General features: G+C 38.1%; 1 protein-coding gene across 7 annotated transcripts in view; it reads left to right on the top strand.

Annotated features, from left to right (window-relative positions):
* Nucleotides 1–14,606, top strand: part of col12a1b (collagen, type XII, alpha 1b) — an 83,592-nt gene that overhangs the window by 23,120 nt on the left and 45,866 nt on the right. For 6 of the 7 annotated variants that reach the window (XM_067418178.1, XM_067418182.1, XM_067418179.1 and 3 more), the window contains 14 exons: nt 1,540–1,689; nt 1,850–1,969; nt 2,664–2,828; nt 3,046–3,192; nt 3,594–3,736; nt 5,816–5,945; nt 7,212–7,357; nt 8,457–8,586; nt 8,666–8,802; nt 10,530–10,659; nt 11,095–11,234; nt 12,683–12,815; nt 13,228–13,248; nt 13,989–14,128. In XM_067418178.1, the coding sequence (XP_067274279.1) occupies nt 1,540–1,689; nt 1,850–1,969; nt 2,664–2,828; nt 3,046–3,192; nt 3,594–3,736; nt 5,816–5,945; nt 7,212–7,357; nt 8,457–8,586; nt 8,666–8,802; nt 10,530–10,659; nt 11,095–11,234; nt 12,683–12,815; nt 13,228–13,248; nt 13,989–14,128 (1,832 nt within the window). The remainder of the gene's footprint in view (nt 1–1,539; nt 1,690–1,849; nt 1,970–2,663; nt 2,829–3,045; nt 3,193–3,593; nt 3,737–5,815; nt 5,946–7,211; nt 7,358–8,456; nt 8,587–8,665; nt 8,803–10,529; nt 10,660–11,094; nt 11,235–12,682; nt 12,816–13,227; nt 13,249–13,988; nt 14,129–14,606) is intronic. The other variant, XM_067418180.1, reaches the window with a different exon arrangement.

Here is a 14,606-nt window from a genome sequence, read left to right as displayed (position 1 = left end):
GCAGGATGACTGCAAGGTCAATATGCAATCAAAATGAACCATATATATGTTCTTAAAACCTGTTACATTATCACATGATTTATCAGAAAATTGATCAAACCAAAGGAAAAAAAACTTTCTGAAATCTAGGTTGTACAGATTATTGGGTGGGGTTAACCAATAGCATAATGTCTGTTTAGTCTTTATTTTAGGCTGCTGTTGTAAGCAATGCTGCTTTTATAAAAGTCACACAATACACAATTTCCTTCATCCTTCCACATAATCAGCCTTAATCACAAAACAATGTTATAATCAGAAGTTTTCATCTCATTTGGCAACAGCGTGAGGCCATGTGTGACGTGTACGAGAGTTTGTCTCTATGTGTGTCTCTCTCCCATTTTCTGCACTGTGACACAAGTTCATGGAAAGATGCTCTGTTTTCATTGAGGCAGTTTTTCGTTGAGAGAAGAGAGAAGGCCAAAGAATAGCACACATTTAGGAAAGTGTTACGTTTCTTTGGTCTCCATCGCTGTCTGTCAGCATTTTGTCAGACTAAAGTAACAGTGATTTAACGGATCACACCAGCTTACAGTGGTCAATGCATTTTTTAAATTTATTATGTTTTTTAATATACTTTACATTTCAATGTATTTTATGTAGTTTAGTTTCAGTCACTTAAAAAACCACAGACCATTTTGATCTGATTATCATCGGATGTCTAATAAAACATATGTATTTTTTTAAAGTATTATTTTATGTATTTTTTTCCAGCCACTTTTTATTTTATTTTATTTGTAAGATAGTTATACTTATAGTTCTAGTATCCCATAATAAACATGGGTCTGCCTGCTCTAACCATTTTAACCAAGATGGTTTACAGGTTAAAATTTGATATACAATCTAATGATTACCAGTGAACATACTGGACCAGCTAGAAACCATGTAAAACTAGCTACAATCCGTAGCTATGGTACCTCATTTTGGTATATATCTTTATTTTATGAGCTTGTGTGTGTAAATAAATCAATTTCACAAGATATTTTTCACTTGCAGACCAAGTGTGATGGTGTCCAGTGAGATCACCAGTGCTCTAGCCTCAGTTTTGGGGCTCAATAGGTATCTGGAGCTCCACACGTTCTACAGAGGTGGAATGCGCAAAAGAGATGAAGCTCGTATTTCATGTGTCACAAATGGCTACTTTTCTCTGTAGAACAGAAGCAATGACAATTCCAGGAAAACAGCCTCCAGGGCCAGATGCCAAAGGGGATTTGGATACAGTGCAAGACTGAAGACTCAAAGGACAAAAGTAGAAATTGAATGGAAAGAGTCTGTAGCTCCAAGAAAATACAGTGAAATAAAAGTCTTATCTAAAAACGTGATGTTTTGAAGTTATTGCGGTGTTAATGTGCCTTTTTATTTGCTGTGAGCATGTGTACACGTCTCTTCCCCGTTTCTCATTACTGTCTATTTTAACTCTACATGCCATCAGCGATTATACAATCACATCTAAGCTCCTCTTGGCTTTTCTCGCTGTATAACTCTAGTGTGTTTTACTCACAGATGCTCAGTGTAAAACCAATGCCAAGGCTGATATCGTCCTGCTGGTTGATGGATCCTGGAGTATCGGCCGTTTGAACTTCAAAACCATCCGGGCTTTTATTGGTCGCATGGTGGGCGTCTTTGACATCGGCCCTGACAGGGTTCAAATCGGCAAGTCTCCCCTGCCTCTGTTTACTTCATGTTTTTAGATATGTTGAAGGTATATTCATGCATCTGGACTCCAGATGTGAGCTTTATGCTGGGCTCCTTATTGAGTTATTAACAGGAACCTTTACCCGTGCATTCATAATGGTGTGTGCTTCTCTCACAGGTTTGGCTCAGTATAGTGGGGATCCCAAAACTGAGTGGCATCTGAACGCTCACGCCACCCGTGAATCGCTGCAAAATGCTGTGGCCAACTTACCCTACAAAGGGGGAAATACAATGACGGGTACAGAGCTAATACATAAGTGCTTTATTATTTACTGTCTTGAAGATGCTCTCTTATTTGTTTATCTCAATTCCTGAAAGAAACATTTAAAGGTGTTGTGTGTCATTTATGCACATCTAGTGCATGAATTTTCTCCACAAGGAAATTCATTTTTAAAAGATAACTTATAATAAACATTTAAAGACAGACCTACTGTGAGCTGTGGGGTTGCTATTTAATGCTATATGTTTTTTTTTAAGCTGTCAGTCAACATTATATATATATATTAATTAATTGTGTTTAAAAGCAGATTTCCTCGTGAAAAACTACATGTCCACCAATCAGAGAACTAGCAAATTGCACTAAAAGAACATTATAGCGCCTCAAGCACTGTGAATGACATGATAGTCAATTTCCCCAAGCTTGCAAACTACTTAAATATCTTTATGTATATGCATATTTTGCAATAAATGTAAAATATGTTGCTTCTATACACACAGTGAAATGAAATGTGAATGAAATGTGTACACCTGCAAATGGCTTGCTTGTTAATTATTTTATTGCCAAAACGACACACTTCACCTTTAAATCAATTTCAGAAGTGTTTTGCACATATAGGAAATGCATGAATCAATGAATCAATCAATAGAACTAATCAAATATTCTGACCATAGATTATTACAAAACCATTATGCAACTTATTGTGTTTCCAAAGGTATGGCCTTGAACTACATCCTCCAGAACAACTTCAAAGAAAATGTGGGTATGAGACCCGATTCTCGTAAGATTGGTGTCCTTGTTACCGACGGCAAATCTCAGGACGAGATTGTAGTGAATTCTCAGAAACTGCGTGACTCTGGCATTGAGCTCTATGCCGTCGGTAAGTTCTTCTCTTCTTGACATTGCTCACACTATCTAATTCAGTCACAATGGACTGTAGTAGTTTTCATGCCAGTAAAAGATACTCAACCCAGAGCTCTTCTGTGTCCAAACATCTCACAGCTTTTCATTTGGCAAGACTACAGCTTGATCGATGTCTCCTTAGCTCAGCTGAAGTAATTGAGATCTTTCAATAATCATCTCCTCTTGGCTCCTAGGTGTGAAGAACGCTGATGAAAATGAGTTGCGATCCATTGCCACCGACCCTGATGAAATTCACATGTACAATGTCAATGACTTCTCCTTCCTGTTGGATATTGTGGACGACCTCACTGTCAACCTCTGTAATAGTGTTAAAGGCCCAGGTACAGTCACGTTCTTGACAACTGAATCTAAACAAATCTGCCTGGTTCTGTTCTGCAGACTAGAAATAAAAACCCAGAACTCCCAAAGCTCCCAAAGTTTGGCTCGGCTAAACTGCTTGAACTTGTGCCATCCATTTTTGATTTGCACTCTTGTTTTCCCAGACGGTTCTTTGTTGGTTTTTTTAAACTAATAATCTTGTTGAAAAAACTGTAGGTTGCACTCCGATCCTCCTTGGGGGATAACAGTGATTTACTGAACCATGAAACTTGTGATATATAACCCATTTAACCTTTTGCAAGGAGCTAATAGGCCTGAGGAAGATTTACAGTCTAAGTGTAAACCTGTCTGAGAGCTGTTTGACAGCACAGCTTACATTTTTCCATTGCTTTCCATGAACCAGGCGGCGGCCCAGGGACACCCACTGACCTGGTGACTTCCGAGGTCACACACTACTCCTTCCGTGCTACCTGGATGCCACCTGATGAGCCAGTGGAGAAGTTTCGCATCGAGTATGTCCCTGCAGCTGGTGGAAATACTGAAGTGGTGAGTGTTAAAAACACATATCCAGCTATGTAGGCATGGCAGATACCTCTGGTAGATATACCCTGGTAGATTTTAAACTTCTGGAAGCTATGGCACTTTTATTTATTAGCCTACATTCTCTTGCATCTTGTGCAGGGCTCAAAGTTAAGGATTCTTTTCTACTGGCCAAGGCAGGCATGGTTACCATTTGTACTTGCCCTGCCAAAATTTTCACTGGCACCACGATAAGAAAAGTAATAAATAAATAAATAAAATAGGCCTAGTTATTGTCTTTGTTTTTGAACTATAACCTTAATACAGAACGTTGTGGCACCCAAAACTACTAGCCTAGCTTTTAATCATTTCAAATATTGTTAAGGACAAGTGAACTGTAATAAAATAAGAACAAATGATCAAATTAAGAGCAATAGCACAAATACAATAGAACAAACATACAATGAAAATAAACACTGCTTTTCAGGCAGTGGTAATTTTCAGGTAGAGAAAATGAATAATCAAATGTAAAATAGCACTGTATAGTCTTCAATGTATAAAGTAAATGAATATCAATCTTTTTTAATGTTACAAAAGTTACTCATTAAGAGCAGTGTGTGATTTTTTTTCTTCTTCTTTGTCCTTTGTTTGATTAACATCAAAACGAAGATTGCAGCTGCTGTCACTTTAAGAGCTGCAGGGATCCAATATATTGTTACACATGAGTTTTATATGTCAACTGTTCATGTTCACTTAAGACACAGCCGACTATGTTTACCAAGATCCTTATGAGACCAGATTTCTTTTTTTAACGTATTTTTGTGTGAATATGTCCGCTCAATCGCAAGAAGATGTGAAAGTGCTCCGTTCAGCATTCGCACACTGTCTGAGAAGCGGCTTTCTTTGTGTGTGTTTCGGATGTGTGTGCACAAAACTTCTTACACTATTCAACTGAGTTCTCTTTTGTGTCTTCTTGTGCTTGAATATTTAAATGGAAAAGTCTTAAAAACTTGCAAATTATAAACTTTTGTTTGTTTAGCTCTGGCCCTATCAGACAAATGGCAGTTGCATCAATTTTCCAGAGCAACATTTACACCATCGGACCATTGGGCAGTCCTTATTATCAAGCCCTGTTGTTAACACTTTATTTTGGTGGTCCCTTTAACATTCTGTTGACTATAAGTAACTTTGCAAATACATGTCAACTAACTCTAATTAGAGTATTAGTAGACTTTCTACTATCTGCTTACTCTTGTAACTCTTGCTAACTATTGTTAATCATGAGTTAATGCATGACTCATAAAGAGCTAAACCATTTAATAATTACTGCATAAGCTTATTTAGTAAAAATAAATGGCATCATGTATTAATTCCCTAATAACATATTAACTAATAATGTAAATTAGTGTGTTAATTACCACAATGGGTCAAAGCCATGCATTTCAACTACTAGTTGTCTGCTTTAATTAATCATTACCTAATGATTTGCAAAGGTATTATTGTTATGTTATTACTTTACTTGTTCAAGCACATGACTATTAGCTAATTTTTAAGCAATAAGTCATTGTGGTTATGGCTAGCAAGTTTTTGAACTTCTTTTGCATTGGGAGTATCTCAGTGACTCGCTCTAGTAGACAGCTCACTATCTTGTGGAACAGATTTTATATGTGCCTATCATTTATTTATTATGGTGCCCATAGTGTGGTTGCTATAAAAGTCAAGTTTGATAAAGTGCAACATTTGACATTTAATTTCTATGTCTCTACCTACATCTTGTGTAACCTCAATGACTTCAATAAAACAGGATAGCTTTCATATAACATTCATTCAAAGCTATGCATCTTGTCACATTTTATTTTACCGTATACACTGTGTGCATTTGGGATGATCTATATGGCTTAAAAGTATCATGGATCAGTATGGGCTGAACTAGATCCCATAAATTTCACAGCTTTCCCGGCGTGTCCATATGCTGAATTCCGACCTTTAAGAACCTGCAACTTAAGAGAGATGATTTCAGATGGCCACATGCCTCCCCGTTTCGCTCTCTGTCTTGTGTAATACCCTCTCAGCAGAAGATCACCTCTCCCTGATGATGTTTTTCAGATGTTTGCAGATGGTGAAGAAAACACACTTGTCCTGGTCAACTTGACCCCCATGACCGAGTATGTTATCAATGTCTATGGAGTGATCGGTGAGGAGAGCAGCGAGCCTTTGAAAGGAACCGAAACCACATGTAAGTAGAGCAGATCAAAACCTCTCCTTCTGTTTATGTTTATCACTCTAGTTCTCCTACTGTTCAATCTCATTGTCTGATAAAACTCACTATATAAACCATATCTATTCCTCAAAACCACTGGAAACAGCTGTTTTCCTGCATACCTCCAATCTCCTGCCAGAAAATCCGGAAATAAGTATGTTGGTGCCTCAGTGAATACTTTGCTCAGAGCTGCTGTCAATCTCAGCTGTCAATCAGGACGTCACCCCCCGGTTTTACAGCATCAAATAACTAACTAAAACCAAACTTATTTAACAAAAAATAACACTTGAACTTAACATCAGCAGCATAAAAAAAATGAAATTAAAATTATCTGAAGTGTAATTGGATTGTTTAGTTTGTCTCACATCCCATTCGATTACATGGAGAGGGCGAGGTTTATGACCTATACTTGGACCAACTACCTGGAGGGCGATTGAAACATTATGGCTTTACCTTTCAGGACTTGTGCAGCACACTTGATACTGCTGATATTTTCACCTTGTCTACATAAGACAGCTACTTTCTAACCAAAAATGAAATGTGATACCACCCAGCAACAACCCTAGCGTTTTCCACCAACTTTTAAATGGCAGAGCGCGTCACATTGCCTTATTCCACAAAAACTACATGCAAAAATTTGTCCTGAACATAATATCCTTTATGTTAAGGAACAACCGATGTGTTGGGAGTGCACTAATGATGTCTGAAAATGTGTCTAGGTTGGCAGCTCAGTTTTGTTTGGAGCAGAGCCAATATGAAACCTCAAAGAAATACTGCAGCTCCTATATAACACAATTTTAATGCTAGTTTCCACATCGCAAATATAAAGCAGCTGTGAAATCTGAGAAGTGGGCCTTTGTCAACAGCTTCGTTTTGGTCTTATGGACGGACAAAGTAAACTTGAATAATTTTTACAGATTTAAAGTAAACAGAACAACTTAATTGGCTATTTTCGCTTTATAGTTTGCTTAAGTCTCTTTTTACATTTCTCACTATAATGTTTATGATCAACATTACAAGACCTTATCCCATCGTAAAGAGAGGCTTATCGTTTCGTCATGAGCCACTTGGATGCAATAATCTGCCTTGGTCATTGTGGCTTTAGCTTTATGGTCATTTAATGTGACCAAAACACGTATGTTAATGAGAAATCACAACTTTTTATTGTTCTTTTTCATTCTTATAAAGCTTTTTTGAATGTGGTTCAAAGATATTTTAGATAATTTACATGTTTTTTCACAGTGCCCCTACCTGCTGTTACCAGCATGGCCGTGTATGATGAAACCCGGACGTCCATGCGAGTCCGATGGGAGCTAGTTGACGGAGCCAGTGGGTACTTGCTGAACTATAACACCATCAACGCCAGTGTGCCCTCTGGAAAGATGGAGGTGAGGGCCTGTCACACTGACGCCTTCCAGAACACCCTCCAGACGATCTCTCAAAATTTCCACCTCTGCTTTATTAGACCTCAAGGCAGAGTAAACCCATCTCTGCCAGCGGCCCCTTTAGCAAAGCCAGATGGTCAAAGCAAGGAGCAACTGTTTTACACTGCTGTTCACGACTAGAGGAAAGATAAATCACAAATGAGATCTATCTGAACCATCTTAATTCCATAATCTGAAGTGCTGAAAATTGCTTTTATCATTTGTATCTTTATATATATATATATATATATATTTCTATTTAGCTTGAATTTATTTCTGTTTTAGTTTTAGTAACTTTAGTACTTCAACTTCAAGTTGTTTTATTTCAGTTAGTTGACAAGGAAACATTTCTAACAAAAACAAGTTTCAATAGTTTTAATTAAAATTTTAGTTAAAAAAGTAACTTTTTTTCTAAAGTTAGAAGTTAAATAGGATATTCAGTTTATCAATCTGAAACATTTTTTTTTCCAAGTTACAAAGATACAGAAGTCTGCAATACAAATTATAGATGTCAATTTAAACTCCAACATTTCTCATTAAATTCCTTTGAGTCCACATGATCTAATCTGCTATCCACATTCATGTATCGCTTATACTCTTATTGTGTCAACTTTTATTTATTTCACCTTAGGAATTTTAGGAGACATCTGAGACAAAGTTGACAATTAAATTAGGCTTAGCTGAAAGCTTTAGTCTCCTGAGCAATGAAAGAGTGGCCTCTGATCAATAAAATACTACTTAAGGGGGGTCTACAAAATCCAGGCTCGCCTGAAACAAAAGCTTTTGGCAAAAAGGAGCTAATGCTGCCTGTTCTGAATCTATTTCCTCCCTGAAGTAAAGTACATAACAGTACCCAAATATCTGCAGATGGAGATGCAGATGTGTTTTTTTTGGAAAAGCCACAACCTTCATCCCAGGAGATCTTGCTCATCGGATTTAGTCTGGAAGAGACATACCTTAATCAGGAGTGTGTTTATGCCAGGTGTTCCTCATAACAAGTCTTGTCTCGCTGGGCCATTGCTTTGCTAATGTCCATTCTCTTTAACATCCCTCCCTCCTGCAGATGCGAGTTGGTGCAGATGAGAATGATGTCCAGTTGTTGCAGCTGCTTTCAAACACGGCGTATTCTATCTCCCTGTTTGCCTTACATGGAGAGGTGGTCAGCGGACCCCTAATCGACAGAGGAGTCACTCGTACGTCTTCTCAGATGGTTTCGATTTTTATTGTATGTTTTTAGAAATATCAAATTAATTTTATCTTTCTGTCTTCTAGTGCCTCTGCCTCCATCAGGTGAGTTGAGGATCTCAGAAGTGACCCACAGCTCCATGCGTCTAAACTGGGATGCATCTGCTGGAAACGTCAGGAAGTACATCATCACCTACAAGCGCGAAGATGGAGAGCTGAAAGAGGTAATCAAAATGTGTAATTCACACAGCAGGGATTAGTAAGATTTAATCATGATATAGTAATCAAAAATATCAAAAATGTCCCATGCAGTGTTTGTAGTTCGGGACTCTAAGAACCATTTGTAGAACCATTTCCAATAAAAATAAAAAGGAGCCATTTCTATAAAAGTATAATGTTTGATTTTAGTTAATGGAACATAGGACTAAACTAATTAATGGAATTATAATTGTAGTTACATTTCCTATCTTTAACCTTTTGTAACATTTGTAGCTTGCAGCTTGAAAGAAGATATTTTAATTGCAGTTTAATGGACTGTCTTGTTCTATGATGAATAGTCTTGGGTTGGGAAATAGGCCTGAGCTATGCAGGGAATGTGAGATAGATGAAGAGAAACTTTAGCTTTTTAGTCATTATTTTAGAGAGGGTCTTCCATGGAAAGAGTTCATTATCTAGGACTTCCTGCATTTGAAAGCCCCCATATTAACCCCACTAAGGTATTCACAAACGGATCCTGGTCAGACGGTAGGACCAAATCTAGGGGGGTTACGTTGAGGACACCACCTTTGGGATTTGGCTTTTCGCCTGTTCTCTCTGTCTCTCCGTAATGATGCCTTTATGGATATTTCCAGAGTGCTGTTTTTTTACCAAAAGGAGTCTTTTATCTTTGAAAATCTACTGAGATGAACAGTGGAACTATTTGAGGAGGTCTGAAAGGTCATGTCCAAGCAAACTTGTTGATAGGATACAGACTGTCTTGTTTAGCTCTTCTTGGACACACTCTGGAATGAGGTTGAGATGACCTAATTCACTAAGCCGATTTCTGGATGCATCTTTGCATCCATACAAGGCAAAACATAACTATAGCTATTTATCATACTTAAGGATTTGAGTATGACGTAGATGATTTGTCAAATCATGTCTGGTTTAGGAAAGGTGTGTTGTTAGATTACAAAATGACTTTAAGATTATTGCCTGGTGTGCAACAAAATAAAGGAGGGATCTAGGCCATATCTCGAAACCTGTTTGCATCAAAGCCCTTAGGTTAAGAAAACACTCATCTGCTGAACTTAAACACAATGGCTGATTTTGTGTTAACTGAGGAACATTTTTAGTGATCATGATATGGTATTATAAATATTGAAAGTATGATATGATTTGTTGATTGTACTTTATTTTACAATATGGATACTTACAGTGTACTTACCTAAGAAAATACTGGGTAATATAGGGTAACTACATGGGTTAAGGTTAGGTTTAGAAATAAGTTGAAGGTTTGTGCCTAGTTATTATCCAGATATTATAATTATATTGTATGTACATGTTAAACAGGACTGTAAAATAAAGTGCTACCGATTTGTTTCTTGTTTTCGGTACCATTAAGCCATTTCACACCAGGTGAGATCTGCCATGCCATGGCTAAGCACCTAACAAAGGCCTAGTCAGTGAGTTCATTAACAGTGGTTTGGGACAAATACTGTATAATGTCATTTAATGGAAAAATTGTGAGTGGCGCACCAGGAATTCAAGCAGTTGGTGTTTTGCACAGGCAAGCATTGTCCTCAGAAAATCGAGCTTGGTAGTGTATTTTTTTTTGAAGTTTAGATTAAAAAAAAATGTTTTAGTCCATGTGTAATGAATGGAGATGAGGCAAGTCGGCCTGTCAAAAGCATCTGTTGTTCCTTTTCCCTTGACGTGTATTAATGTTAATGCTGACGTTGGTGTTTGACAGGTTGAGGTCAACGGTGACATCACCACTTTGGTTCTCACCAGCCTCCGCTCTCAGACAGAGTATGATGTTGCTGTCACTCCTGACTACGACGAAGGTCCAGGAAATCCCATGCTTGGCAGTGCAATAACTGGTGAGGTTATAATCCTTCCTCACTGATTCTCCAAGATGACTTGATTGACCGATGATGTTGGTTTGGCAACAGCAATTACTTGACAACTGCTAGGTTTTGTTTGTTACATTGGTGTTGAACTATGTGACTTACTGGCTACAAGACCTGCAATTTCAGTAGGTCTTTCAAGCTCCCTGTCTGGATAATGACTGCCATGTGTTACGCCACCCCTACCCAAGCCACGTGTATGTGTTCATGGATTTATTTTATCAGTCCCAAGGGTGATATCCTTCATCAGTCCCAGCTGATCCGCAAGTTTTGAGTTTTCTTGCTGACATACAACCCGCTTCCCTTTACACAGGAACTCGGCATGATGGGACATGTCAGATATGATGGTTCACAGTCCCAATGTTCACACCGGTTTCTATATCACACACTTTTTCTGTTGACATTCAGATGTGGTTCCTGCACCCAAGAATTTGGTGTTTTCTGAGGTGGGCCAGACTTCATTCAGGGTCACATGGGAGCATGGAGCACCTGACGTCGCTCTCTACCGCATCGGATGGACCAAGAAGGGCGAGAACAACTTCAAATATGTATGTTTATCAGCTTGTAATTTGCATAAAAATATAAATGTATTCAAAATAACCTTGTTTTCAGTATGAATAATCTAAAGAACACTATAAAGAACATTTTACGGAATTAAGTTTCCATAGATGTTAAAGGATTAGTTCACCCAAAAATGAAAATTCTCTCATTAATTACTTACCCTAAAGTCGTTCGACACCCGTAAGACCTCCGTTCATCTTCTGAACACAAATGAAGATATTTTTGTTGAAATCCGATGGCTCAGAAAGGCCTTCATTGACACCAATGTCATTTCCTCTCTCAAGACCAAGCGGCAACCTCCCGCGATCTCTCTTGAAGCCGATACGGAAGTAATGTAAACTGCAATTCCTCAACTGGCCACTAGGGACAGGCTCCAGAAGGGAGCAGAATCTCATTGAGCCCCATGTTAAAATTCTCAACTTTAAAGCAGAAAAAAACATGTTTACAGCCTGGTACATATTGTGGTTTTGGCTTATAAGGCTAATTTTGATCTCCATGACAACTCTGAGGGGGGTGAATTTATTTATAACTCATTCGTTTACGTTATATAAAGCCTTAAAGTTCTGCATAATTAAGGGCGTGGTTACAAGTGGATAGCCATTTATCCAGCGTCTATAGTCATTGCGTCACCTCAGCTCCGCGCACATCCCGCCTTTTTCCCCATTTTCTGTTATCCAGGAGTGACACGCGATGACTCGCTCACAAGATGGCGACGCCCAGCTCGCCCCTACTTTAAGCTTCAGAACGGCTTATCAGAATCCTATGGGTGACGTCACGGACACTACGTCCATATTTTTTTACAGTCTATGCTCAAGACCCATAAAGGCACTAAAGACGTCATTACAAAGCCCATCTCACTACAGTGGCTCTACAATGACACAAGAAGAGTTTTTGTGTGCAAAAAAAACGAAATAACGACTTATATAGTAATGGGCCGATGAATCAGTGTATCGATTCATGATTCAGATCGCCAATGTCACGTGATTTCAGCAGTTAGACATGAGATCCGAATCATGAATCGATATGCTGATTCATAACGGTTCGAAACTTTGTTTTGAAATCGGCCCATCACTATATAAGTCGTTATTTAGTTTTTTTGCGCACAAAAACTATTCACGTGGCTTCATAAAATGATAGTAGAGCCGCTGTAGTGAGATGGGCTTTGTAACGACGTCTTTAGTGCCTTTATGGGTCTTGAGAGACGAAATGACATTGGTGTCAATGAAAGCCTTTCTGAGCCATCAGATTTCAACACTAATATCTTCATTTGTGTTCTGAAGATGAGCGGAAGTCTTAATATTACTTAATATTAGTGTCGAACGACATTAGGGTAAGTAATTATTGACAGAATTTTCATTTTTGGGTGAGCTAACCCTTTAAAGGTTCTTGGAACAATAGATGGCAATTGAGGCTCACTAGAGTTGATCTTTTTTAGGATATCCTGAGTAGTGAAGAGACAAGCCAAGTTCTGACAGAATTAGACCCAGACACAATGTATGACGTCACCATCACAGCCATCTACCCCGATGAGTCGGAGAGCGAGGATCTGATGGGGAGCCAACGCACATGTGAGAATTAAACACAACCACACGTGTAGAACACTGACTCTTGTGTACTGGGACAAAAACAGGCTACAAAACTGCTAAAATAGCAGCTGATACATAATTTTACAGTTTTTTACATTTTTTTTTATTTTACATTAATGTGATACACACATTTACATTAGTCGGTTCAGAGGTGTTCACAACATCCTGTTCAGGGATTCAGCGGTTACTTTATAAACTATTTAAAAAGTCTTACCAAACCCAAACGTTTGACCAGTGTATATTTTATTAATATTAACAAACCTTGTATTCACTTGAATTTAGACTGTTTGGTGTAACCATATTTTACCCATGTCCCATGTCTCAAGACTCAGAGCCAACACATTAACAGTTGTACACATTACAATAAAATAACATGTTGTTTATCTTTTTCTAGTGTCAAAGCTCATTACACCCGGTATGTTGTTTCCATAAGAGAAAATGTAATTGTTAATGTAAATGCTAATGAGTAGATGGAAAAAGAAGATGAAGAATTGCATGTGCATTTTTGTGTTTCACCAGAAACTCATCCACCATCATTTGTCCAAAATCATTCATCATTGCCATTTCATCACTATCATTTTTTCCTCATTGCCATCAGTCATAAACGCGCATGCACAACTTGCCCGACTGCATTGTTTTTGTTGCAAATGGTCATTTCTCATCCCAAAAACCCATGCACCTCCTCCATCCATCATTCAGGATTGACTCATGATGCTCACGTAACCAGCATAATGAGTAGGGTTGGGAATCAACAACAAATTCAGAAAAAGGTTTTTTTTTAACAAAACAATAATAATAGAATTGAAGGATTTTCATGATCTTTGGTTCAATTTGTTAATTCATTTATTAGTTTTAATGAGTTATCATTTGTATTTATCAGAGTGTTTTGGATGATTACCAGTCTTTTCAGCTATGAACAATAAAAAGTGTGCTTTAAAATAAAAGAAACATTAGAATTTGCTGCCTAAATCATGCTGTTTTTTTTATTTTACAATTCCAGAAAAAAAAAATTAAGGGTGCTTACGCAAAACACCTAAAATAATAAGTGCAATCAGGACCAGAATCATTAAATTTCTCATGATTCCCACCCCTAATCGTTTTAGCTACTGTTTCAAAAGACAGATTATGCTGATTGACCTTTTTGTCTGCTCCCAGTGCCCACTGGACCACCACAAAACCTCCAGGTCTTCAACGCCACCACTACAACTCTAACTGTGAAATGGGACCACGCACCAGGCCGCGTCCAGAACTACAAAGTCTCCTACCAGCCTGTTGCGGGTGGAAAACTGCTGTCTGTAAGTTCAGCTGTCCCCATTCAACCTCCATTGAGATGTTTTGAGGCAGGGCATGAGCCATCTTTCACTTATGATGAAGAATGGCAGAATCTGTTTTTAAAAGTTCAAGGCCCTTGTGTTAGTCATTACAGCAAGCTGCCTGCTAAAAAGAAGCCAAACGTCTTGACAGGAAGTCATTACCAGCAGACTGATCTAATACAAACCATCACAACATGTCTGTTAAGTGGCCCTCAGTTACCATCAAGATAAAAAACATTTACTGTTATATAGTAAATGTCAAGGCGCTTTAGATGAACAGTCCAGAGGACATGTATTGTTTGTTTGGGGGCTCGTTGGCTAACAATATTAAAACTGAACAATGCCACTTTCATTAGTTTGTTTATTAATGCAGGATGATGCTCATTGGTCACAGCAACAGCTGGTGTAAAAACCTTTAAACAGTGTGACTTATTCACTTTCAGTGTGTAATATTTCCTTG

The sequence above is a fragment of the Pseudorasbora parva genome, chromosome 15 (assembly GCF_024679245.1).
Source record: "Pseudorasbora parva isolate DD20220531a chromosome 15, ASM2467924v1, whole genome shotgun sequence".
NCBI lineage: Eukaryota > Metazoa > Chordata > Actinopteri > Cypriniformes > Gobionidae > Pseudorasbora > Pseudorasbora parva.
Note: the sequence above shows the minus strand (reverse complement) of the source record. Positions and strands in the feature narration are given on the sequence as shown.